This window comes from Lissotriton vulgaris, chromosome 9, assembly GCF_964263255.1.
Source record: "Lissotriton vulgaris chromosome 9, aLisVul1.2, whole genome shotgun sequence".
Lineage (NCBI taxonomy): Eukaryota > Metazoa > Chordata > Amphibia > Caudata > Salamandridae > Lissotriton > Lissotriton vulgaris.
In genome coordinates this window covers 1,184,643,185-1,184,666,696 of record NC_141697.1, presented here as the reverse complement: position 1 = coordinate 1,184,666,696, position 23,512 = coordinate 1,184,643,185, and the positions used below count along the sequence as shown (strand labels likewise).

The following is a 23,512-nucleotide window of genomic DNA, read 5'->3' as shown; positions in this document are numbered from 1 at the left end:
GTTCTCACCGCTCTATTCAGCAGTCTCTTGGTTAGACATTTACTCTCTTTTTCTCCTCAGCTCGTTCTAAAAAGATCCCAATCTGTATATCTTTCACCTCATCTCTTTCCTCTTCAGCACCTTCTTTTCACTCTCTTCTGCACGTAATTCTTTGCATCTCCTTGGCTTCACCCTTCTCCCCCCCACAGACAATGCACCCTCTCACCTGTACACACTACATTTTCTTTAACTCCCTCCCTGGTAGGATGTTGACAGCTGTGTACATCCTTCACATACTTTCACATATAATCCATTGAAAAGTCCTACTGTCTAATGATCCCATCTTAATAATGCTGTATGGATGCATACAAGGCAACGTTTCCTTCAACACATAATCACCAATCCCCAACAACCTTAAATGTTTCCCATTCTTTTTCACCCTGAGTTGTCCCCTAACCATCCTTTGATCTTCTTCTCTTTATTCCTCAACTGCTCTCCTTTTCTGTATCCCCTAAACTCTTCTACAGTTCCTCTGGTGTCGTCTTACAGCCTCACTGATCAGCTGCCTTCCCCCCATGCACTATCGTCACATCATAATTTCCTAGTTAGCCCAATGACGTCTATAGCAGGAAATGGGCTATCACATCCTGCACTTCCATAATATAGTTAGTACACATTCCACAAGGACAATAGATGCACTCCATCTTTCCTAAATAAATCATATTCTTTAAATTTAATGTATTTATGTTTAATCCTTTCAACACCCAATCTTGTGCAAAATGCCGGCATCACCTTCCTTCAGGACATGCCACTCATCAATTACTTTGTTGCTTTCCTTCATATTCTCATTGGAACCAATTCTATTCAATTATGCATAGACCTGTATGGCCACTCATTTAACAGGGGGTGTCCAACCATCCTTACCCGCATTATCCCATTGTTTGGGTTGGGATGAGGCAAAATTTGGGGGGAGTGAAAATATTACAGCATTAACACTACCGATACAAACCCCCCTCTGGTTAGACATATATCTTTATGTAATCTGACATCCACCAAATGTCCTTCAGTTGTTTATCAGAAAATCCAATCCTGCAATCCTTTGTCACAAACTCTATCTGTAAAGAAACAGTACCATTATCTGAGACCCAACCTTTCCAAAGCAGACTTTAACTCCCTGAGTCTCTAAAACTGGGCACGGTCTACCCCTTCATATGTATAAAGATAGCATCTGTAAATCCATAAATATAATAATTCCTTTCAAACACGAACCAGATGAATGTTCCTATCTCCAGGATCCCTTAAATACACTGCTTTCTCTTTCACACCAGATCTGCATTGGGCTTCCTGAGTCAAATATGTAATGCAGATGCCCCATCACAAACTTCCTCCCATTGTAGCCCCAGTTCCCTTTCACACCCTAGAAATTCCAGTATCCAAAATGCCATAGAAAATATAAATATCCATACTGTGTACAGCTTAACAACCACTGCCCCCCAATAGAAAAACACATTTCCCAATAAACCACCCCCTTCTGAAGGATAGCCACTGTCACCCAACATCTCCACCTCATGTCCTCCTCTGTCAATGCGGATGAAACATCTGCAATATCTGCCTATACTTGGAATATGCCTTGTCCTAAAATCATACTGAGCATTAAGCAGCCCAATACAAACACGATTAGCAGCCTTAATATCCTCTCATTCTTTGCCACCTTCCTTTTCACTAGCACTACCACAGCCTTATTATCAACATTAAAAGTCACCTACTGTTTGGCAACCTTCTCACACAATACCCACCACCAGCAGGAAAAATTCCAAAAGGTCAACAAGTCCTTTCTACACTGAGTTAACCATTGCTCACACACCACCTGACCAAGGGAAATAAGCCAAAATCCACGTCACCCACACTGACATGTTGCCAAGCAATCTTGGTCACACCTAGTAGATTTCTCTTTGCTCCTAGGCTGTACTGGCATACCAACTTACTATCTGGAGCAGAGGAAACAGACAGGTATCCAGTGAACATCTGCCATAAACTACCTGGTAAAAGTATCCACTTTAGAAACATGCAGACGTGCCATAGATGAACAGGTTACATTTTTAGGCTCCCTATACTTTATTCCCTAAGTTAATACACACACAATACATTTAGACTACTGCTTTTAGAGTGTGTTATTACAAGCCAAAGTACTACAGTATATGCTAAGTAAGGGCAGCAAATATCAAACTTACTGTGGCAATAGAAAACATAAACAACATAAATATTACGAAGAAATATATCATATGTGTTTTTCTTCTTCCTCCAACTAAGTGCTTGCAGCTAAAAAGTCTGCTATTGTGAGAGGTCAAATGCAGCAGTTGCATACCTAATGGCAAGCTTGAGTTGATCTTGTTTAACACAGGCCCTAATAATCCTCCCTGGTGCAAATGAATACCCTCTCTTCCTGGAAGAGAGCACAGTTGGTATTTGTAGTCGTTTTGCACAAGGACTATCCGAAGTTGTCCGCGTAATGCTGCATTATCATGAGGAGAATTTCATGGAATAATATACAGCCTTATACATCTGTATTTATGCAAAAGAAAGCTTTGCCAATATAAGTAGTATACCATTTTAGATATATATTTATATGACTGAAAGAGCAACTATCATAACATGAAAAACATAAATCGATGTATGTGTGTGCATGTAATTAATACAGCCAGTCGGGGCTCAACGGCTGTGTCCTGGCTAGCTCCAAGGCCATAGATAGTACATGATATTGTGTAAACACACAACAGCATCATCTGACAAAAATGTGAACTGGTCATTCCATTTCTTTTTCCAATGACCATGCCATCACACAGTTACATTTTCTCAAACATGTCACCCAAACCCATAAAACTGCTTTCACGCTGGTAGATAATGCAACAATATCGCTCCACACATTGCCAGCGCTCAGTGCCTACAGAGTGACCGATCTACTCACACAACCCAACATGCAAAGTTCTGATAGGGCAAAAGGACCTGCACATTCCTCAGCTACATCTTCAGCATATTACCCACATTAGCCTAAGGCATCTTCACTTCCATTGTCCCTCAATCCAGTTTCAATCCCAAAAATGTGTCAACTGCAAACCTGGGATCTCTGTCTCTTCTAGTGCCAAAGGCACCCCCAACTCCTCCATCGAACCCTGAAAATTCTCTAAAACCCCCTTACAGTCATCCACTTCCTTGCCAGCAGCAGAAAAAAAGTCATCCAAATAGTCAGTAGTTATATCCATCCATACTTGCTGCTGCTGTAAACACCCTTGAAAAGAAATATCTATGTTTTTCAAACCCTGCGCAAGACAATGAGCAAACCTTTGGCATTACCTTGTCCAGAAATTTGTAGGCATCAAACGGTAAACCTAACAAAGTAAAATACATTTTGAACCACCAGTAATTTAAAAGCTGACCTTAAAAAACACTTTGTAATTTCTTGACAAAAAAAAGACATCCAGCTCCATTTTAAAATCATCTATTCTAGCCTTAAATGGTGATGTCCTAAGGAAATAAATAAAAGCACAGCTGCAGTACTTTGGACTCGACACCCAGCAGCCAGTTTAACTTCTGTCTGCATCTGGGGAGGATCTAACTAAAGAGCCACATTTTTGTATGGGTTCTGAACTTAGGGAAGCAGGGCAAACCTCATCCACCAAATAGCTTGAAAGTGTTAAGTTAAACACCAGTCAGGTACTGGGCTTGATATCACAATCACTCTGTATTTGTCTACACTGTTTTATAGGCTTGCATCTTTGAATTTGTCTAAGCCTTCACTATATCACTATCTATGGAGGAGGCCATTATTGAACAATCAGCCATCACAAGGATACTGTACACCCTACATTCAGAGCCAGAAGGTTCAAAAAATTGGGATAGAAAGTATTACTGCAAATTATGAGCCTTTCTTAGTAATGGAAAAGCCCCTAGCCAAGTCAGAAGATGCCACAGTAACCATGGGCAGGGGTAAAGGCCAAGCCATCTGCCCACAACACAGCTGAACACACAGGCTAAGGCATGGCTAAAGTGAGAGAAGAAATGCTACCAAAGTACTTCTTTTGCCCAGACTCAAACACCACCACAGTTACTTATTGTTACAGCCTTGAAACCGTCAACAAGATTTAACAATTTGGATCCATTTTTCCACCTGAGATTGCTGATGAGATTCTTTCCTGGACATCAGATGTCATGAAAGCTGCTTTGCTGCAACCGATAATCAATAAATACCTAGCCGATACCACAGCTAGAGGTAGGAATGGTTTGTAGGCACAGATGTGCATGGCTTTATGATGACATTCATGACAAAGTGTAGGCCTCCAAGGCACCTACTTTCATATTTTTATCATGGAAAAATATCAACAGTGCCTCAGTTTTGACATAGATGCTCGCCACTATCAATATCAATGGCTTTTTCCAAGACTAAATTTGATGCCAGAGAAAGTGGAAATGATACAACACATTATGTGCACTTTGTGATCTGCATGTTCTTTGCAGAAGGCACATTAACCCTCTGTGCTACCTTTCCAGGAGTCAACCCATCCACTAGACAAAACTCCAGTCTCTCTCTAAGAAGAACATTAATCACCGAAGTTATCATGACATTTTTATTTTTGCCGAAAATTGCTGGAAGCAAGGAAGGGGAGGCAGCAAGTTTTTTTTAAACCATAATATACTTGCAAACACTACGCACCTACCCGAAATAAGTACCCAGTGTGGTCACACCGTTCATACCGCCCTAACCTGCTCACGGTTCAGGTGACCTCAGTGACAGAGTCACAGCAAAACAAATCTTTCTAAACACTTCCCTCTTTTCTACCCCTCCCCAACCCTTCTCAATCCAAATAACTGATTAACATATACACCACTAAAATTACTTTCGTGTTTCACCATACTAATTCAACACTAATCCTGATGGGTTCCAGAGTAGCATGCTACTTGCGCTTCAAAACCCCATCAGGGGTAGCAAGCGCTATATAAATACAAAACTCTTACCCTTCACTATCCCACCACCTACCCTTCTCTACCCAAATAACTGAATAACATATCCACTACTCAAATTTCTTCATATTTTACTATACTAATTTTCGACACTAATCCTTTATGGGTTCCGGAGTGGCGTGCTACTCAACAGAAAAGCGCTTCAACCTCCATCAAAGGTAACAAGTGCTATATGAATGCAAACCTTTCTTCCCCTCTTATTCCTCCACTATCCTTCTCACTCCAAATAACTGACTAATATCCACCACTGAAATTACTTTCATATTTCACCATATTAATTCACCACTAATCCTTTATGGTCTTCCCGAATAGCGTGCTTCAACACCCCATCAGGGGTAACAAGCGCTATATAAATACAAACCTTTGTTCCCTCCTCTATCCTTCTAATATCATTACAAATCCAAATAACTGACTAACCTATCCACCCCTTAATATGTACTTGCATGTTTCACTATACTATTTCAACACTAATCCTCTATGGGTCCCGGAGTAGCGTGGTACTCGCTGAAAAAGCGCTTTGACGCCTCGTCAGGGGTAGTAAGCACTATATAAATGCAATTACAATACAATACAATACATCATTACTGTTAGAAATTGGTTTTCTGGATGACTGAGGTATGCACCCAGGCCCGGTAGGAAGCACCACTGTTGTCAGGGTAAGCTGGTATACACTAAGAGCTAGCCTATGCTCACCCTCTGCTAGATTGGCACAGAGCAGTCAGGCTTACCTAAACAGGCAATATGTAAAGTATTTGTACAACACACATACACACAGTAACACAATGAATAGCTAATTTACCCCCATTGTGAGGCTGGCAGACAAGACTGGGCTGAAAGGGGGACCTGTGAACGCCAAGGAGCTCATTTGAAGTCAACCCCAACATCAAAGGCACATTTGGGTATAAGCACTGGATCTCTGACCCCATCTATTCAGACACTACTGTACTTGTAACCAAGCTCTATAAGAGGAATTGCTGTGCTGCTCAAAGGGCTCATCTAGACTGCTTTTCTTGAAGAACTGTTTTTCTGCTAGTTGCTCTGCTGCATGCTGCTCTCTGACCCTGTGGAATCTGCCTTCTGCCACATTATGCACCCACTGTACTCATTAATAACCTTTGTGATATAAGTGCCACTTTGCTTTCTTATGTGTTCAATTAAAAGTTCTTAAAAAACAAAGAAATGCAACTTTTATAAAGTGGACATTTCTCTGCACTAACTGCTCTGTGTGCCTGACAGGCTGCCTCCAATACACGTCTGGGCTGGGCTGGATGACAGCTGCATTTGTCCATTCCCTCTAGACAGCCACAACACAGGACACTCAATAGCATCTACATTCATCTGCAAACTGATAGGTCTTCCTGGGCAAGGAGGCAACACGTCACTTAAATAGGTACTGTCTTATCCCCACACAAGGGGGTGATGTTCACTTCTCGGGTGTTTTTGTGCATCTAAATGGCTATTACCAATATATCAATTAGGAGCTGAATAAGAGTGACCAATAACTTACCATCAAGATGGAGAATCAGTTGAGTATTGTCGGCCTACGGCCTAGGCACGGAATGGAAGGACTGCCAGCAGAATAATGGATGCTACAGGAGCCTCGAAGATGTTTGAGAGTTCCAATGGATCCCTCTGTTAACAGAGCATACGTTGTCCTTTGGGAATTATGCACAAATAGCACTGATGACACCTTGGCAGATCTGATGTAGGAACTTCTATTGATGCCTTCTCTGCTGCTATTTTGAATGTTCTTTCTCCCATCTTAAATGCTTACTATTACCTCAACAGCCCAGGGAGCACAATTAGGAAGGACTTGAACTATTGACCCTTCGGTGGCTAGACCTTACCTTTATGTGCCAAAACGCCATGCTGATTTTCAGGCCGGACTGAGTTCTGTGTCTGCCAAGAAGGCCTGAAACTGTGAAGCATGGTGTCTGATTAGGGTATGGTATATAAGCTCACTTGCTAGAACGCACCCCAGTGCAATGATGGTGCAGATATCACTGGGAATTGTGGGGTTCTTAGACCTACGCTCAGCGCTAATGAGGTCCAACCTAGACAAAGTATTTGAACTACATTCCCGTGCACATCAATATCATATTTGAACTATTTAAGTAGAACCACTGACAATAAACTGATACTCAACCTAGAGCAGCATAAGTGGAACACTGTAGGGCAGAGTTCTTCAATCTGTGGGGCGCGCCCCCCTGGGGGGGCCCGACACCATCCCAGGGGGGGCGCACACTCCACTCCAATCTTACCTTTGTTTGTAGAACTCTGGTATGGGTGGAGGGGGTGCGAGGGGAGATCGATGGGGCAGGAGGTGCCCGTTCTTTTGTTCGGTTAACTCTCCCAGGAGGGGGTTAATTCACGGAGCTTCCAGCTTCAGCTGCAGTGCAGGCAAGGAGTCTCCTCTGCTAAAAACGAAAGCAAACAAACAGACACGCTTTCTGTTTTAGCAGAGACCCCTTGCCTCCCACTGCCATAGCTGCCAAGGTTACAGATTGCTATGTGTGACATTTTTATAATTTCAAAGTAATTATGAGTGACATTTCAACAACGACGAGTAACACTTTTTACATATCAGAAATTACACCCATTTAGCATCGAGAGACTTTAAGAAGACCTTAAAACAGCTGTAATGCACCAAAAATGTAAGGGTACACACATAGCCCAGGGGTCACAACCCGGCCACAGACTAATATATTTAAAAAACAGCGGTTTAATAAAAAATTAATTTGCTGATTACAGAAGGGCGCGCAGCGCCGCCCGTAATTTATTATTAACCTGAGGCAACACACGACACAATGAGGCATCTGGGGCCAGGGGTAGTTCACAGTCTGGCAGTATTATCTCAAAAAGATTGTGAGCCGTAATAATTCATAAGTAGCTGAGCGGCCTCCCTGTCCGGGGTCCGTGCTACCTAAGAGTACTTGCACCAGTGTGTGTCATGTGCATGCTGTAAAAGTAGTCTAAAATCACATATAGCATAGAAGTGTTTACTAATACCTTTAAAACATACCGTTAGTGTTTCAGGTGTGTACTTAATAATTATGACTAATTACTTCTTGTGGCAGCTCAGCTGAGACCGGTGCCGTGAAGTCAGATGCCAGTACTGCAGCTCTGCTCCTATAGTGCTGCACAGGTTCGCCGCGGTGACTCAGAAGGCCTGAGGTCATGGGTCGAGTGCCGTCCCGCTGGCGCCGGTAATATATATTGATAAACTATTGCCTCCTGTGCAGGCAGCGTGCACTCTGACTCTCAGACTCACTGAGAGGGACCTACGGATGAGTACAATACTCCTCGATGCAATGATAGAAACAGCAAAATGCCAGTCGCTGCACATTATGCTCAGTACATATTTTTAGCTTCAGTGTTTTAAGACACGCCCTTAATTACATCAAACAGGCCCCTTGGAGAGACCCCCAGTTTTTTCATCCCACTTAAAGCCTTGGAAACAACACCTTGTCACGGTCACCTGAGGTCCTGGCACTGTGCATCATGCATGACTCATGATTTCCAAGTTTTCCGATTCCCTATGTACAGGGGCATGGTGAACCCTCCCCCCACCTCACCCCACCCCTTGCTTTAGGAAATACAGCAGGGGCTAAGTTCTTGATGGGCCTCTTCTGTCTGCAACTCTGCAGACAAAGGCTTAGCTCATAATTAATGTGAAAAGGGGGTGAGTGAATAAGTGAAGGAATGGGTGAATGGCTGGATGGATTAGTGAAAGTATGAATGGATGAGTGAAGGGGTGAATGGAAGGTTGAGAGAAAGGATGGATAGATGAGTGAATGAGTGGAAGGATGGATGAGAGAAAGGGTAAATAAATAGATGTATGGGTGGAATGGTGGATGTATGAGTGGAATGGTGGGTGGAATGGTGGATGAATGGGTAAAAGGGGGGATGGATGAGTGAAAGGATGGATAGATGAGTGAAAGGGTGGATGGCTAATGAGAGAAAGGATGGATGGATGCACGAGTGGAAGGATGGATGAGGATAAATAGATGTATGTATGGGTGGAAGGGTAGATGGATGGGTGAAATGGTGGATGTATGGGTAAAAGGGTGGATGGATGAGTGAAAGGATGGATAGATGAGTGAAAGGGTGGATGGATAATGAGAGAAAGGATGGATGGATGCACAAGTGGAAGGATGGATGAGGATAAATAGATGTATGTATGGGTGGAAGGGTAGATGGATGGGTAAAAGGGTGGATGGTTCAGTGAAATGGTGGATGGATCAATGAAAGGCTGGATGATGGACGAGTCAATGGGTGGAGGGATGAGAGAAATGATGGATGGATTGATGTATTGATAAGTAAAAGGGTGAATGAATGAATAGATAGATGGATGAGTGAAAGGGTGAATGTAAGGATGGATGAGTGAGTGAGAGGAGGTTAGATGGACAAAAGGATGGAAGAGTGAAAGGGTGGATGAGTGGTCAATGGGTGGATTCATGAGTGGATGAGTAAATGGCTGAGTGGGTGGATGGGTGAAGGGTGGATAGAAGGATGGGTGGCTAAGTGAAAGGGGAATGGAGAGAAAAAGGGAGGATGGATAGCTGGATGAGTGAAAACCTGGATGAATGATTGGCAGAATGGATGGGCAAATGTGTGCATGGATGAGTGAAAAGAAGAACATAAAGATGGATAAGTCAAAGAACGCATAGATGAGTGAAAGGGAGGGTGGAGAGCAGGAATAAAGGATGGATGGATGGATGGATGAGTGAAAGGTTGAATGGGTGGACGGATGAGTGACTGGGTGGATGGATGAGTAAGTGAAAGGATGGCTGGATGGGTGAAAAGGTAAATGGTTGGATGGATAAGTGAATGGATGGGTGGAAGAGTGGATGGATGAGTGAAAGGATAGCTTGGGTGAAAGGGTAAATGGTTGGATGGATGAGTGAATGGATGGATGGGTGGACGAATGGATGGATTAGTGAAAGGATGGATTGGGTGAAAGGATGGATGGATGATGGATGGATGAGTAAAAGGGTGGATAGAGGGATGGATGAGTGAAATGATGGATGGAAGGATAGATGATGGATAGGTTTGCAAACGGTTGAAAAGATTTGGATATGGATGGGACAGAGATGGAAGGACAGACGGAATGGTGAAAGACTGAATGATGGATGAAAGAATTAATAGATGACAAAATGTATATGATAAATGGGGAGGGTTGTGATGACTTACTTTGCTTTCTTGGTGCCATAAGAGCTATAGTTCAGAGTGAGAGGTATTTAAATTGTCTGGCTACTTCTTCGCCTATGTGTTACTATTCTGTATTCTATGTGTGCTCATGTGTGGGATCTATACATCATGCATATGACATTTTGCGTGACATCCAACTGCTACTTAAATGCAAAGCCCCCATAAGAAAAGTCAGGTTCCAACAAAGTCAGGTTCCATATTTTAAGTTCCACTTAATGCAACACCCATAATGTGTTCCCTATAGTGAGTTCATCACAGCAATCCTCCCTTTAGTTCACTTATGCATGGTGCTTTACATCTTACAATTTATTTATTTATTTATTAAGGCGTTTGTGAGATTGGGTTTTCGGCGCTTGCGGTATTAAAGACTAAGTACCATTCAAGACTGGATGTTGAGCACAACCTGAGGATGGCAGTAGCAAAAATCCACCCACAGATTATTAGTCTAAATGTGGCTAAACACCGGCACACCCGTCACATTCATGTTAGTGGTGTTATTATTAATCTTTGTCCTGTGTAAAACAAAGCATCCTAGTAAAAAGAATTTGCGCACATTTTATCTTGGAAAATTATGCTTTGAGCTGTGTAATACGCCTTTGTCATTTCACCACACCCGCTCACAAACCTGCAGTTTACTAAACACTCTTATTGTGTTGAACATTATTTGCCGGATATGGCCCGTAATATGCACGTGGCAGTCGATCATGTAGTGTACCAGATTCCAGAAATTTCTGTCAGGTGGTGGGGGGGCCCAACATCTAAAAAAATTCAGCTGGGGGGGCTCAACCTAAAAAAGTTTGAAGACCTCTGCTGTAGGGTGACATTATTGGCTCCCATCTAAATTTCTACTGTTGTGTCCTAAACTTATTAACTCCCTAGAATTTTCCCTAGCCATTCTCCTTTTTCTGATAGTTTTCCTACCTGGTGGTATTTGTCCTTCTTTTTCCTTTACTTAGAGATTCCATACTGGCTTGATATAACCCATATAGCAAGGGAGATATGCTAGCCACCAGCTAATCAAGGTGTCTCATCAGCGCACCCTAGAGGTGTCAAACTTCAAACAGTCAAAAGACACTGTTCTCTGTGTCTCACATTAGTGTTTCATCATGACATCAACATTTTGCTGTATTATGTACAACTTACAAGTTAAAAAACATAAATCCCAGTATAGCTGTCCGGGGGTGGAGCAACATTGTCATTTATGATTGTTATTATATACCTAGACTCATGGTACAAAATGAATACCACCTATTTATCCATACATCTGTTAAAGCTCTAAATGTTGCTTATACAATTTTGGGCAAACACCTACAATATTCCTCCATTCATGTGTTGATTTGGTTTCACAGCACCAATTTCATTGACCAATAAGGTAGAGGCCATTAATAAGGCACCCAGTAGAATCTTGAAACATTGTTCATTGGGAGGACTCAGGATGTTGCTGTCAAGCAATTAACTTTCAAACTAGGAGACTTGGGTTCTAATGCTGCGTTCCTCTCCTCTTTTGGGTAGACCTCTCTCTTGTCCTGATCCTTTAAAACTGTAAACATTGGCATCAGCTTTCTAAAGAAATGCATATGTTCTGCAAAAGTGAGTCGGATGGCTAGGATAAAGAAATGCTATTTTCCCTGACATATTTGCACAGCCAATCAGTTTGTTTTATGCCCACTATGTTATTATTAACTTACTTTATGTCTTCCTTTTGTTTGTTGCACAGCACTTTTGTATCCTGGAGACAAACAGTTAACTGATTCTGAGCAGCACCTAAGGCTGAAACAACCAGGGACGTCTCTGTTACCTTCTACTAATTTGAGACCACATTTATATGCTGGTGGTCGAACATCTCATTTACCACAAGGAATACAAACATCCCACTTGCGTCCTGCAACATGGACATCGCCACCAGGAATACAAACATATCACTTACGTCCTGCATCAGGGACATCTTCAACAGGAACACAAACATCTCACTTACGTCCTGCAACATGGACATCTCCACCAGGAACACAAACATCGCACTTACGTTCTGCAACAGGGACATCTCATAAAACCCGTAGCAAGTCACGATTAGCTGCATTGCCTTCAGGGGAAGGGCCGTCAGTCTATTCTTCTGATGCTTTCAAGAAACAATCCTTGGATGTACTCGGTGAGGGCAAGTCCAGGCTGCATAGGAGTCGAAAACCAGACTTCAAGGATACAGAATTCAGGTATGTTTAACCTCCTTTGGCATTGATTTCCTGGATGACAAGATAAAATGTATGAATTGCAGAAAGTGAATGCTAGTCACTTTTAGAGTTTGATTGGGAGTTTGGCAGTAACAGAAAATAATCTTCCAATTTCTGGAACATAATTCTGGGGAAGTCTCCAGTGATGGAATTTTCTTCACCATTGGGATAAAAAGACAGAGGGAATTTAGCTAATGGATTCTTCTCCAAATTTAGATTGATCAATACTGCCAAGTTCTCAGCCAGTTCATTAATCTTCCTGTTGGCCTTCCCTCTGTAGAAGTGCCAACAATCTTTTTAAAAGTTTTCATCAGCTCCTCAGAAAACTTCAGTAGGTCACATCAAGGCCTTTAGGAGACCATCACATAGAGGTCAAGACCCTCAACGCCTCTGACACCTGCCGCAGTCAAAGTGAAGCTTGATTCCCTCCTCACACCTTGCAATCCCAAAGCAGAATGATAACACAAGTGAGCTATCTCCTAAAAGTAACCTCATTGTTAAAAGTGACTCTCTTAGTGCTTTGCAATGGTTTCTTGGTGGCAACACTATATGATAATTGGTTAGATCTGGCACTATATGGACATGTGGAAAGTAGTAATATCCCTATCTATGGCCTGTAAAACGGGTAATATCTGTTTAGAAAATGTGCAAACCGCTCATATGTTTTATTGGGTGCATGGAAAAAGGCAATATATGTTACTGTTCATTTAGAAACTGGTAATACCTTTTACTTTGGCATGCACAAACTGGTCACCTTTGCAATCTGGGAACCCATGATATCATACTGGCAATGTGGAAACCGGCAATTGGTATTGGTAATGGTATTGGTCCTCATGTGTTTATATATAAGCTCTGACTGCACTGGCGGAAACCATTAAATCAGTCTCTATTTTGGATCCAGTTCAGCCAAAGGTCTTTCAAGTTACTTCCTCCATCTTTTACCGTTTACTGGTATAATTGTTGAACCTTTCCATTTTCTCTGCCGAGACGAAAGGCAACAAAAAGATGAGACAGAGGTTTTTAGGCTTCGCAGCATCCAATGAAGACCTTTTGAGGAGGGGTACTACAACTGCATGATTTTGTCAAAGAAGCTTGCAGTGCTTGTACCCCTGCTCAAAAAGTCTTCATTGGATGCTGCCAAGCCTGAAAACCTCCCTCTCATCTCTTTGTTGTCTTTCGTCTCTAAACTGGTAAAAAATATATCAATCGCCAGCTCTCGTCTTTTATTGAGGCCCATAATATTCTTCATGCCTCCCAGTTCGGCTTTTCAATATAGCACGATATCTGCACCTTTTGCTGACAACAGAGGAACTCAAATGGATGCTGGACAGGGCTGGAACCACTGTTGTGATCTTGCTAGATCACAGCATGGCTATTGACACAGTTTTACACAAAATCTTTCTGACTCGGCTATAACACTGTGGGATTAGAGATAAGGCCCTGACTTGGTTCACCTCTTTCTTTAAAGGCCGGCTCTTTCAGGCCCTGGACAAACCCTATTTTTCTGAGACATTTACAATTGAGTGTGGAGTCCCTCAGGGCTCATCCCTGCACCCGTTCATCCTTTGGCAGATTGGGTATAGCCTTTTGGCTTCACTCTATTCTAGCATGCCAATGACACCTATTTTTCCTGTGCCCGGAACATGGATGTACTGCAGCACTCATTAGGTATTGCCTCCTTGTGGTCTCCAGCTGGATGGAGATGAATTTTCTGCAGCTTAATGGAGGAAACACTGAGTTGCTGATTGTGGGCAGCCAGCCAACACTCTTGTCTCTGGCTGGGTGGCTTGAGGAGCTTGACTCTCTTCCTTCACCTGAGCCTGCAATAATAGACCTCAGGATCTGATTTGATAATGAGCTAAGGATATACCTCCAGACCACAATACTGTCTGGGTATTGTTTTGGCGTACTCTGTCGTCTGAAAAAGATCTTACTAGCTTTACCCAACCATCTGCAAAAGACCGTAGTCCAGACAACTATCATCTCCCGCCTGGACTATGGCAACATACTCTCTTTGGGTGTCTCGCAGTCGTCCCTTAAAACGACTGCAGATGATACAAAATGCTGCAGTGTGGCTGCTACTCCACATGCCTAAATATTATTCAATGTTTGCTTACTTGCCCTTTTTCCACAGGCTTCCAGTGGAAAAAAGGCTTAAGTTCTAGGCATTATGCATTGCCTACAGGGTCTTCTCAGACTCCGGTCCTAGGTATATCAGTGGCCTGATTTGGCTATATGAGCCCTCTGGGACTCTGTAGTCAGCAAAGTCCAGTTTAGCAATACAACCTTCGAAGATCCAGAGCTGGAGGACACCCATTCAGTTAGCTGGTCTCCAAACTCTGAACTCTCTTCCTCTTCAGCTCCAGCTTAGTCCACGTGAAGCATTGATAAGGAAATATCTCAAAACATTGCTTTTTTAAGTCAGCATCACAGTGTAAAATTGAACTGTATCAGTGCTGGGAAACTCTTGTTGGGTGGCTAAAAGCTTTATAAATACTAAACACATATATAATGTAAATTCGCAACATCTAGGCATGTGGAAGCTGTCAATACAAGCTATTGCCCATGCAGAAAAACAATGCACAGTTATCACTCACAAAACAAATGCATTGCATATGGGGAAAAGTAACTTCCTCTATAACCAGATCTCTTTTATCTGACTCTTCCCACTGTCACAAATGTTTGGAAATACCTGCACAACAGACTTAACTAGAAAAGGGTTCTGAAAAGAATGCAGCCACTTGCTGTCTGGTTCAGAGACAGTGCCATTCTCTCTCACACACACCAGCCCTCCCTCTAGTCATGCACCTCCAACCCATTTCCTTTTTCTGCCCATGTGAGGTTGTGGCTCAGCATATGCATATTAAAGGATCAGCTGGGTGGGTGTTCATTTATATAGGTGTCTTGTAAAGCTCTGTCGTCTTACAATAACTGCTGGAAGCTGAAATATACAGAACGAGAAAGAGTAGAATAATAGATACACAAAAGTCCATAAGAGTCTAATCAATTTGATAGGAACCACAAAGTAATGTTTTCAATTTCATGCATTAGTGGGAGTTGTTTAGGCACATGTTTCTTGAACATTTTGTTTTGAGGTACATGACTAAAGTGGAGGCAGTTTTGCTCTCTTCTGAGTTGGGGCTCCAAGGAGTACTCCAGGTGACCTTCTACCATGTTTGTGTTGATTATCTAGGCATCTGTTGCTTGAACTGGCATTGCTGGATCAGAATGTCCCCTGTATGATGTACAGTCAGGTCCACTGCCCTGTGTGCCTGAGCTGCATACCTGTGATCCTGGTTTTCTAGATTTCTGGTAATGCCACACACTATTCCTGCATGTGTGCATTGAAAAAGGCCCAGTATGTGTCAATGTTTTTTCCTAGACCTAGTTCCAAAAAGGGAGGAGTGCATCAAGCGCATAGTGCCAGGGGACTACAGTCCCTGTGGCGGGTTTTCATACGTGGTGTACAGTATTGGTACTATATCTTATTATTGAATTTTAATGACAGGCTTTTTATCTGTAAGACACAAATGCATGATTACAGACTCATTCACCTAACGTTCCCCTGCTCAAATTGAACCCAGAACGCAACATTCCGTGCAATGTACATGTGTGTTAATGCCAAATGTGATAATGTGCCATGCATGAGGGATAACGGCCTGCGGGTTCCATATTGGAAGCCCATAGCCTGGAACAGAGTACGAGATGGAGGAGTAGTTGCTTTCTTCAGACAGCATACATGTATTGCTGACATCTCCTAGAAGGTAGGAGGAGCTCCGGATGCTATTGTGAGGAAAGAGGAGACAGACTTTCCTTGGAAGTGCCAGGGCCCTTCTTGATACATTCAGCTGTAAATGACTCTGACTACTGAGGCTATTAGTTAGATGACAGGAGTACAGTGTAAGGCCTGCAGTATCTGTTAGGGAAAGGAGCCCTTCGAAATGGTACACATTCTTGTCTCTCTTCCAGAACTCTGTGAGGAGGGATCATAAATAGTAGGGTGCAGCCTGCTATCATCTCTTTGTACTTCTGTGGTGGGCACTCCACCTGCAGACTGTCCTGCTGGGCAGAGAATCCTTACGGGCACAGGTCTGGGCTGGACAGTGGCCTGTCCAGGACAAATGAAAAGGGACCTTACCAAAAACAGTTCCAAGGACATACCTGCAATACACATCCTCCATCTTCAAAATTGGTGAAAAAATTGAGGCTCAAGTCCAATTGTTGTTCGTTGTTGTGGTCTCTTCTATCGAGGAGGGGGTACTCCGCTGAGTACTCAGAGTACTCGGGGACTATTATGCAGCCAAGGATTGGTGTCACACTGGCATCCAACTCTACAGAGTTGAGGAAATATTGTCTGGAATCCAATCTGAAGACAGAATTACTGGACTGTCCTGGGTGCTATGATCTCTTGCCTGTCCGCAAGGGAACCAAGCACCAATCCTGCAGGAGGCCTTGATCATGGAAGGGTCTGTTGTACTAGTCCCTGGAGTAGGGTCCGTCTGACAGATACTAGCTAAGAAGATGTGCTGAAGGACTAGCAGGTACTGCTGAACTGTGCACCTCAACCTTTGTTGTTTATCCCCATCAGTCGCCAGCCACCTCGAGCGGTGTGCCTGTGTGGTATGCCTGATTGAAGCTGAGATATGCATCTGCTGGAGGCCTGTGTGTCTCATAAGCAGACTGGGTGACCATGACATTGTCATGTGGGTCATGTGGGTCATTGGGTCGGAGCCAGTCCTGAAGATTAAGTGACCTGAGAGGTGCCCTGGGAGCCCCTCGTGAAGATTCAAGGTTGTTACCTCTACGCACAGTGTTGCTGAAGACAATACTAGCTTCTGCCATGCCTTTGAATTATAATCTGCTGACATGTGGCCATCGCTTTTAAGGGGAAGCACCAAGTACTCACCGGAGTATCGGAGTGAGCTGTGCTGTGAGTCAAGTACCCACCAAAGTGCAAGAGTGAGCTGCGATCAGCAGCTACTGCATGTAAAATGGGCGCCAAAAAAAGCCCCTGCTCCTGCGACAACTCCTTGGAGGGACAATCTGCACGGCTGGCTGCTGTACAACCCCAGGGATAACTTCTGTGTGCTGCCTGTAGGCTTCCTTCTAACAATGACTTCCCAGTGCCACAGAAAGGTCAAACCAAGGAGTGCTGCTGCTACAAACTTGGTGAGAGACTGAACTTGCCTCGGCCAAAGAGGCTGAGCGTTAATGAAATACCCTGGGGTTGGGTGGCACGAGCTGCGTACATAGACCTACATCAAACTCTGAACTTTGAAGGGGGAACCCAATTAAAGGAGGGTGGAGGGACCCACTATAGAAGGGTGGAGGCCTAGACGGCAGAGGCCCCTAGAGCCCACAGACTTACACCCGTGAGCTAGGTATTGGTGTATTATTGAGTGTGTAAAGGAATTCTAAGTTTTTTGTATAATATCTTTCTAAGAAGAGAAGCACTGGGCTGGGCATTAATCTAATTGACTTCTGGGGGCATGGCCTTGATTCTTTAGCCTGAGTAACCCCACACTTACCTCCCTGAGAAGCCTGTGACTGCTTGCCTCACTTCCCCTGAGATTCAAGTGTGGGAAATGTTGTACTTGGCCCAGTTGAAGAGGCAGTCCACTGGTCATTAGTGGCAGAAGTCCTCAACCCTCACGGTTGTGGGCTTCTCTCAGACTCTAATGATAATTATGTCCAGAGAGTCCATTCTTTGTTTTTAACCTTGCCATGGAACCTACTGTTAATTAAACACCCCCTATGGGTTTCCATTTTTCACTTTGCCCTATCTTAATCCCTCAGCCCTCTTTGCAGAAGAAAAGTTGTTGAACGGGGTAAGTTCAACAGACCACTTTGACCTGATGAACTCAGGATAAAAGATCTCCGCAAAGAGCTCCAAAAGGAAGCCAGTTGGATATTGCTCCTCCCAACCACAAGGAGCAGAACTCAATGCAGAAGTATGACACATCAGTGGGTGAGAGTCGCTGCATCTTACTAACGGATGTCCCAGAGTCAGGGACTACACCCTATGAAGCCTTACCAACTCTTCTCATTACAAACAAATTTGTTGATCAATACCATTTCAGAATGTCATGCCTTGGTTGTTTTGCTTTTTTTTTTGTGGGCCAGTCGCCCCTGTCTGCTCCCTGGCCTCATGAGCGGTATCTGGCAGAAACTTTCTGAAGATTCCTAATGGGGTGCTTAGGCCTCTTTTTGCAAGTATTCTGGGCCTTTGTTCTAACAGTATCTTAAAGCTCCTCCTATCATCCATAGGGAGCCAATGGAGTTTTTTCATTGCTGGTTTCAGGGCGTCAAACTTTCATAGGTTAAGGCATAGCTTTGAATTCTATCAGATTTTTGGAAGGCCTCACATGACACTAGTCTTGGTACCCATGACAAGACAGAACGTATTGTAAGTTCAGAATGATGCGAGGTTTTTGCATGAGAGAAATTATTTTGGTTTGCATGGAGAGTAACATGTTGGCACTTCTAACCACAGTGTTAATTAGAGTGTTGCATCAGAGGTTTGAGTTGGAGATGTCCCCATTCTTTTATCTTTCTACATCTTAAGAAGTACACTCTAGTCTAGAAGACCATAAGACAGCAAGAGAAGTACTGTTTTTCGCCCGCAGAAGCCATCTATTTGAAAATAACTCTTGGTCCTACTCCAGTGGGTGAACAAGGATGGTTTGAAGTGCAGTCCCAAGTGATTGCCAGTAGCTGAGATTTAGTCAAGCATTCCTTCCATCATTTTGGTGTTTGTTGCTGTACACATCCTAAGTGTGATCTGTTGGCTAGATGTCGATCCTATGCTCATGTGTCCCAAGTATGCTGAAACTGGTCTGTGGTTGTTTGTGTTCTTGTCTGGAGGGAACCTCACCTGGCAGTTCTTGCTGGATTGCTGGACTGTACCTATTGGAGCAAGCCCAAGGCTGATTTGCATGTGGATGGTCTCTGTATAAATTGGCATAGTGGGTGAAAAATGATGAACTGGAATACAGCCCAGATCGCCACTGGAAAACCGAATCACCAGTGGCTGAGATTACTTTTAACCTTCCTTCTACAACATTGTTGTTTGTTACAGCTGATGAAAGGGTAGCATGTATTAATACTCCCAGATTTCCTACCAGTTTGGTAAGTATGGGGAAAGGCCCATATGCATTAGGCCAGAGGCATCTGTCCCAACAGTTTGGAGAGCATTGCATTACCAGGATCTCTGATTTTGATTAATTCAGCTTGAGATCGAAACGCGACTTGGCCAAGGCATGGGGGCAGTGGCGAACCCACTCTGATCAAATGGAAAAAGGCATGGATATCTATATGTTGGGGGAAAAGACGACTTATAAAGTACGGGGTTGCCCGAAAAATTTTGGGAAAATATGGGAGCCATGGCTAGCACATTATGGGCTTTCACTCTCTGAGCCACAATGATCCCCTATGGTGGGTGTACGGGTTGCGAAACCGGAAGGAGCCCACAATAATGTATGAGAATATGCTACATTTATTTGATTGTCCACCACTGCCATTCATGTATGATGCTGACGTCACATTGAATATGCTACTACGTTTTTCAGCTCAACAATGTCTTTGTATTGTAATTAAGAAAATGTTAATAAACATGTTTATTAAAAAAAAAAATCAGCTTGAGATCACCTCACACAGACCAGGATCTCTGGGGCCTCTGAGTCTGCAAATAATTTGCCTATGGCGTTTTCAATCGTCTTTATTTTCTCTGCAGTTCCTCCTACCCAACTAGGAAGCACGCCCGGAAGGTGAAATCGCTAGTCAGGGGGAAGTACCACTCAGACCACAACAGCACTTTGAAGTGCTGGACGACATTTGAGGAGTATCAGGAAATGACCAAGTAAGTAGATACATCTTTGTGCAAGAAAGTGTGCTCTTCTTTATCTCTTTTTAGTCAACAATCTATTTTATGGTGCAACAGCGGTCTGTGCATTTTAAGGGTCCTGGCTTCTCAAACTATTTAAAACTATTGACTTATCACTGACGGACTACGGTCTGAGGGACTGGTTTCCCATCCTATCTTCTTTCTTTCTCCATTTTCTTTCAACTCCCCTATAGCATTACCAATGATTTTGTTTGTAGCAGAGTCTTTTTTTGGGGACCCTGTGCAAGCACTCTTTGAGCCCGCCTTCCACCCATTTAGTCAGCCTTGAATGCAAAGTCTTCTTTAAACACATAGTGCTGATGTTTTTTTAGTTGCAAAGAACAAGCTACTTACATCCAGTAACAATCTTCCAGGTGGATACTCTTTCTACCTAGAGATTCCTCTCCTCTTGAACCTTCTCCTAATGCCAGACTGGATCAAGATACTTGAAATAGCTTTCCTGCACTGCAAGGTGGCACATTGGTTCCAACTTGACTTCAGGAGCCACTCTGTATATGACTCTCAAAATTGTATGAGGTGCCATTCCTGCACACTGACAGTTGCTCCTCTATCCGCACCCTCAGAGTTTTAAATGAGGTCAATGAGATTGACTGAAATTGTAATGTACCAAAACTAACATGCAACCTCATTAAAAGTCGCAGATTCAATCCTCCTCAATACGGGAAGGTAGGTGGAAATGGTGATGAATCTGCAGGTACCTAGTGTATCCACCAGGGAGATCCCTACTAATAGTAAGTACTTCTTCCTTCTGATCCTTCTACCTGCATATTTCTCACCGACTTCCTCCCAGATGGTGTGCCTGAGGAAGCGTCAAACAAGAAAGTCATGTGACACACGTCTGGCAAAATGACCCTCCCTGCAGACTTCATGGTTGAGACCAGAAGATCTTCTGAGGGTGTGGATCGAAGCCCACATTGTAGCACAGCAGATAGCCACGAAAGACTCCTCCATGGGCAATACCAAAGACAAAGCTTTGGTCTGGGTGGAAAGGGCCCCTCTGCCCTCCAGAGGCTCCTTTTTGGCAGGAACATAGCACATTTTAATGCACAGCTCAAATTAGTGAGAAATGGTCCACTTCTGAACTGTCTTCCTCTTTTTGTAACCAGTATAGCAAAGGAAAAGCTGTGAGCCCTGCAAATATCCACTCCTCCTCCTTGGTGAGAAGAGACGGCAGACAGAATGTTGGCAAAATGAGGCACAGACCCATGTGAAATAGGGTGACCACATTCAGTGGAATGAAGCCTTGGTTCTAAGGACCAGTGTGTCCTATGAAAATGTGGTAAAAGGAAAAACAGGCAAAAGCTGCTGCTTGCTTACACAACCATCTGAGGTAATGGCAGTCAAGAAGATGGTCTTCATGGTAAGCATCAGAGGACAATTGGGCATAGGCTCAAAGGGCACACTCATCAAAATGAGAATGGAGGTAAGGTCCTACTGAGGCATAACAAAGGGAGAAGGCAGAAACAAATGGGTTATGTATACTAAGCGGGGATTTAAACTGCAACAGCTGATAATGTAACTAAAGAAAAGCTGAAAAAGCCAACAAATTGCTCCCAGTAAAACCTTGTTGAGCCAAGGAAAGCACAACACATCTGATAAGTGCTCCATGAGGGAGTCAACGTCCTCTCCAGCACACCCAGGGACAAAATAGGACCAATGCCCAGAGTCAACAGATTGTATGGTGGAGAGCTGACAAAATCTCAACCACCAGCTCAGCAGGGGGGTCAGAGGTTTGCTTGCAGGCTGTGTTCCCCAAACTGTGGTAGGACCATTCAGGGAAGAGTTGGGTATAGGGATAGGTGGGGCAGATCCAAGTAGTGCACCCTCCAAAGCCAGTCTGGTGCTGGTAAAATCAGTTATGTGCTATCCTAACATATTTTCCTTGGGAATCAGAGTGATGAGAGAAAATACTTAATTGAAAGGATCCCCACAGGTGAAACAGCAGACAGGGAGCATTTTTGTGACCCACTGGAGGGCTGCTCCAAAAAGTGAAGATGGACTAAACCTCCTCCGGGGAAGACACCACTTGCGGTAAGCAGATGGTGCCAACTGAAATCATTGGCCCTCATATCTGAGATCCCCCAGATGGTTGACGACTAGCCAAACATTGTGAGCCAGAGCCCAAGATCACAACTTCATTTCGATGGCACAATTTTAGCAGACACCAGAGGAGAAGTAATAGACAAAGTGGTGACCGTAGCAGAAGAAGTTGAACCCCTTAAGCGCTGCCGACGGCAACGCTACCTCCCAAGTGCTGCCGTCGGCCATTGGCCAACGGCATTCCACCCGTGCACGGAAATGCCCGCACTGTGGCGGAATTACCACTGCGGTGAACGGGTTAAGGTACAGAGGGCGTACACTCATGCAAGCTTGCTTGTTGGTGTGGCTCATTAATCTTATATTGCCCAACAGGGCTTAGAGTGTTCTGTCTTAGATGTAAGGCAGGAGTGCACTGAGGGCCAGGCAAATTGCCTAGAACTTGTGCAAGATGTTTTGTGATCTCTTCTCCCTTGGGGACCACCGGCTTTTGATCTCCAATGCATCAAGATGTCCGCCCCAAAGGAGGGAGAATACATCAGAAACCACTGAAGCTACTCACAGTGGCAGAAGTGGCGGTCTTCTGGCACTTGAGGTGGCCTGACACTAGTCATCACTGGAGGTTTCAAACTGTTTCTGAGGAAATCAGAGTTCTATCTTTCAGGATTTGACATTGCAAGGCTCACTAAAAAGAGAGACACCACTAAAGTTCAAGCATGTGCCACCAAGTGTGGTGCACCAGTAGAATGCAGAACGTCAGAAGACCCAAAAGGCGGAAGACTTTCATTGCCAGAAGCTGAATTCCTCCCTAAACATTGGGATCTTAGCCTGAATATACTGCACTCACTCGGGGGGCAAGAAGGCCTTGAGAGAGACAATATCCTGCTCCTTCTTGATGAAAAGGAAATTCTGAAAAGGCTGGGAGTGTCTCCGGGGGAGGTTGGTTAGAAACCACAAGTGGTGGCAACTGGCAGCTGCAGCACCCCCACCTTCTGCAGGCCAACATTGATGTACAGGAAAATAAGGATACCCTACTTGCGAGGAAGTGCTGCAACTACCAACATCGCCTTTGTAAAGACTTGAGGGGCTGATGCTAGCTCAAACAGAATGACTTTGAATTTATAATTAGTGGAGCCATAAC

General features: G+C 43.7%; 1 protein-coding gene across 1 annotated transcript in view; it reads left to right on the top strand.

Moving 5' to 3' along the window:
- EFCAB12 (EF-hand calcium binding domain 12) overlaps positions 1-23,512 on the top strand; it is a 103,820-nt gene that overhangs the window by 69,614 nt on the left and 10,694 nt on the right. The window contains exons 7-8 of the mRNA XM_086939237.1: positions 11,924-12,413; positions 20,164-20,289. Coding sequence (XP_086795363.1) covers positions 11,924-12,413; positions 20,164-20,289 — 616 coding nt within the window. The remainder of the gene's footprint in view (positions 1-11,923; positions 12,414-20,163; positions 20,290-23,512) is intronic.